Raw genomic sequence first — 2604 nt, forward strand, 5'->3', positions numbered from 1 at the left:
TAAAAGCAGGTCTGCAGAGTAGGAAATGCAGGACACCGCTGACCACAGGGCATGCCTTGGGGAAAGAGGCAAAACTCAGTGGTCTACCTTCCATACAGACCACCCCAGATTTCAGTCTCCAGAGGTTCCCTGCCTGAAATCCTTGAGAGTTGCCGCCCATCAGAATACTGAGCTAGATGTACCAATTGTCTGACTCAGCTTAAGGCAGCTTCCCATGTTCCTAAAATGTAATTTAGAGAGATGCTACTTCTTCACCTAAGAGATACGGTTTCTCTTAAGCAGGGGTCAGCAAACGTACCACGCCTCGGGCCGGTGTCTCCAGCGCCGATCGCGCGGCGGGCTGGAGGGCAGAGGAGTGCACGCCCATACGCTATTTCCGGCACACTTCCGGGTCGGAGGAGCACCGGAAACAGCTTGTGCGCATGTGCGCAGGCCTTCTCCGACCCCGATGTGCACCGGAAAGAATGCTTGCGCATACACACAGGCTATTTCCAGTGCTCCTCCAACCCAGAAGTGGGCAGCTGCGCCGCGCTGTGCCGGTAAGAGCGGGCGGTGGCAGCAGGCGGCGGTCGCCACAGGCCGGATAAATGAGTCCCTCGGGGCATATCCCTCTGCTCTTAAGATACTATGACCCAGTTTTGCATGCTGGCCCCTGAGATCAAAGAGCAGGTTTTTGCCTATGTTTGGATACAGCTGGACGCCATTTTGAATCAAGATGGCAGACCAAACCGTTAAAAACACTGCATTTTTCGTTTCTTCAAGCAATGCTAAGATACGAGGCTGCTAGTTAGAGATAAACTGAACTGGCCTTTGTGTTTTATCTGCCCCTGAATTGACTAATGTCTTTTACGCCAGCGTAAAAACCAAGCACAATGAAATAAAGAAGGAGAAACAACCGGACCCATCTATTGGGATTCTTACAAAGTTTTTAAATCCATAGATTTCTAATGTCAAAATCAAGTTGTAGGAACACGGAGGAGTCCGCGCGGGTCACGCTTCAGAAAGGCAACAGGCCGTCGTTCCTCCACGTCAGGTAGTGAGCGAAGCCTTGCACGATTTTGTTGACGTTGTGCTCGCCAAGAAACGTCAGGAGAGACTCCGCCACGAATTCGTGGTTGAAAAAATAGGTGTAGCATAAGGCCAAGGCCAGCAGGAGTACGCAGCCGAGCACCAAGACGCACAGCACTTTGCCAAACTGCCAGAACCAGTACATGGCTTTTCTTCCCTTAGACTGCTGCAAGGCGACATCCACCAGTTTGGCCTCCACGATTTCGTGCATTAGCGAGCCTATCTGCACCCTGTTTTCCTGGTCCAACCTCAAGATGGTGGCCTGCTGCACGCAGGTCTCCAGCTGGGCCTGCAGATCTTTGATGTCGTTCCTCTGGCTCTGGCGGAGTTGAAGAAGCGCCCCGACTTTTTCCCTCAGCTGGGAGGAATTGTTCTTCTCCGCTTGATAGTGATGCTCCGTCTCCTGCAGCCTATCTTCCAGGCTCTTGAGGTATTTTTTGACTTCCACCGACAGGTTCTGCATCTCTCGGAGGTCCTTCTCCTGAGCGGCTTTGTAGTCTTCGAAAAGGACCACCTGGGAGGTCACCTCGCGGAGTTCCTTGCTGAGCTCCGCGTTGGCTTTCACCAAGGCCTTGTTTTGGGCATCCAGTTCGTGGATCCTCGAGTTGGTGTGCTCCATCTTCTCTCTGATGTCCTCCACCTTCTTCTGCATCTCCTCCATGGCGGCCTTGAATCTGTCTGCCGTCTCTTGCAGACTCCTGTTGTGGCCTTTGATGCTGCTGTTGTCCTTGAGCAACGCCTGGTTCTCGGAATCAAGGTAGGCCACCGTCTCGTTCAGGTCATTGATTTGGTAGCGGAGCTTCTCGTTCGTGGTGGAGAGTTCCTCCATCGTAAGCGACATGGTGAAGATGTTTCGTTCAGAGCTGGCGACCCTGCGAGAAGATTAAAAAGGTAAAAGGTAAAGAAGAGAAGAGTTTGGATTTGATATCCTGCTTTATCACTACCCGAAGGAGTCTCAAAGCGGCTCACATTCTCCTGTGACTAGCCCAAGGTCACCCAGAAGCTGCATATGGAGGAGTGGAGACACGAACCCGGTTCCTCAGATTACGAGTCTACCGCTCTTAACCACTACACCACACTGGGACCCCTGACAGGTAAGTCCAGTCGCGAACGACTCTGGGGTTGCGGCGTTCATCTCTCTTTACTGGCCGAGGGAGCCAGCGTTTGTCCGCAGACAGTTTTTCCGGGTCATGTGGCCAGCATGACTAAGCCGCTTCTGGCGAAACCAGAGCAGCGTCAGAGAAATGTTGGAGGTTATGCAAGTTTCTTGGCTAAGTAAGGACTCGAACCCTGGTCTCCCAGGTCCTAGTCTGACGCTGTACCCCTACACCCTGCTGGTGAAAGGAATTAGGACATTGCGTATCGAGGACCTCAATCCACCCCCCATTGACTTGACACAGGAGACAGATTTTTGGTTTGGGTTTTTGGCAAATAATTTAGGGCCACAACTTTATTTAAATACAAATTCGGTGAGTGGTTGCGTAGGCATTGGTTCAGACTACTGTCACACCGGGACAGAGGCTGGCCTAAAACCAG

General features: G+C 52.1%; 1 protein-coding gene across 1 annotated transcript; it reads right to left on the minus strand.

The window, feature by feature from the left end:
* Positions 1-997: 997 nt before the first annotated feature.
* Positions 998-1909, minus strand: LOC117045048 (hyaluronan mediated motility receptor-like). The gene has a single exon (XM_033145834.1). The coding sequence runs from the start codon at positions 1907-1909 to the stop codon at positions 998-1000; it is 912 nt and encodes a 303-aa protein (XP_033001725.1).
* Between the last annotated feature and the right edge of the window lie 695 nt (positions 1910-2604).

This window comes from Lacerta agilis, chromosome 4 (genome assembly GCF_009819535.1).
Source record: "Lacerta agilis isolate rLacAgi1 chromosome 4, rLacAgi1.pri, whole genome shotgun sequence".
NCBI lineage: Eukaryota > Metazoa > Chordata > Lepidosauria > Squamata > Lacertidae > Lacerta > Lacerta agilis.

Coding starts and splice junctions, on each gene's coding strand:
- LOC117045048 (XM_033145834.1), bottom strand. CDS start 1,909: ATGTCGCTTACGATGGAGGAACTCTCCACCACGAACGAGAAGCTCCGC.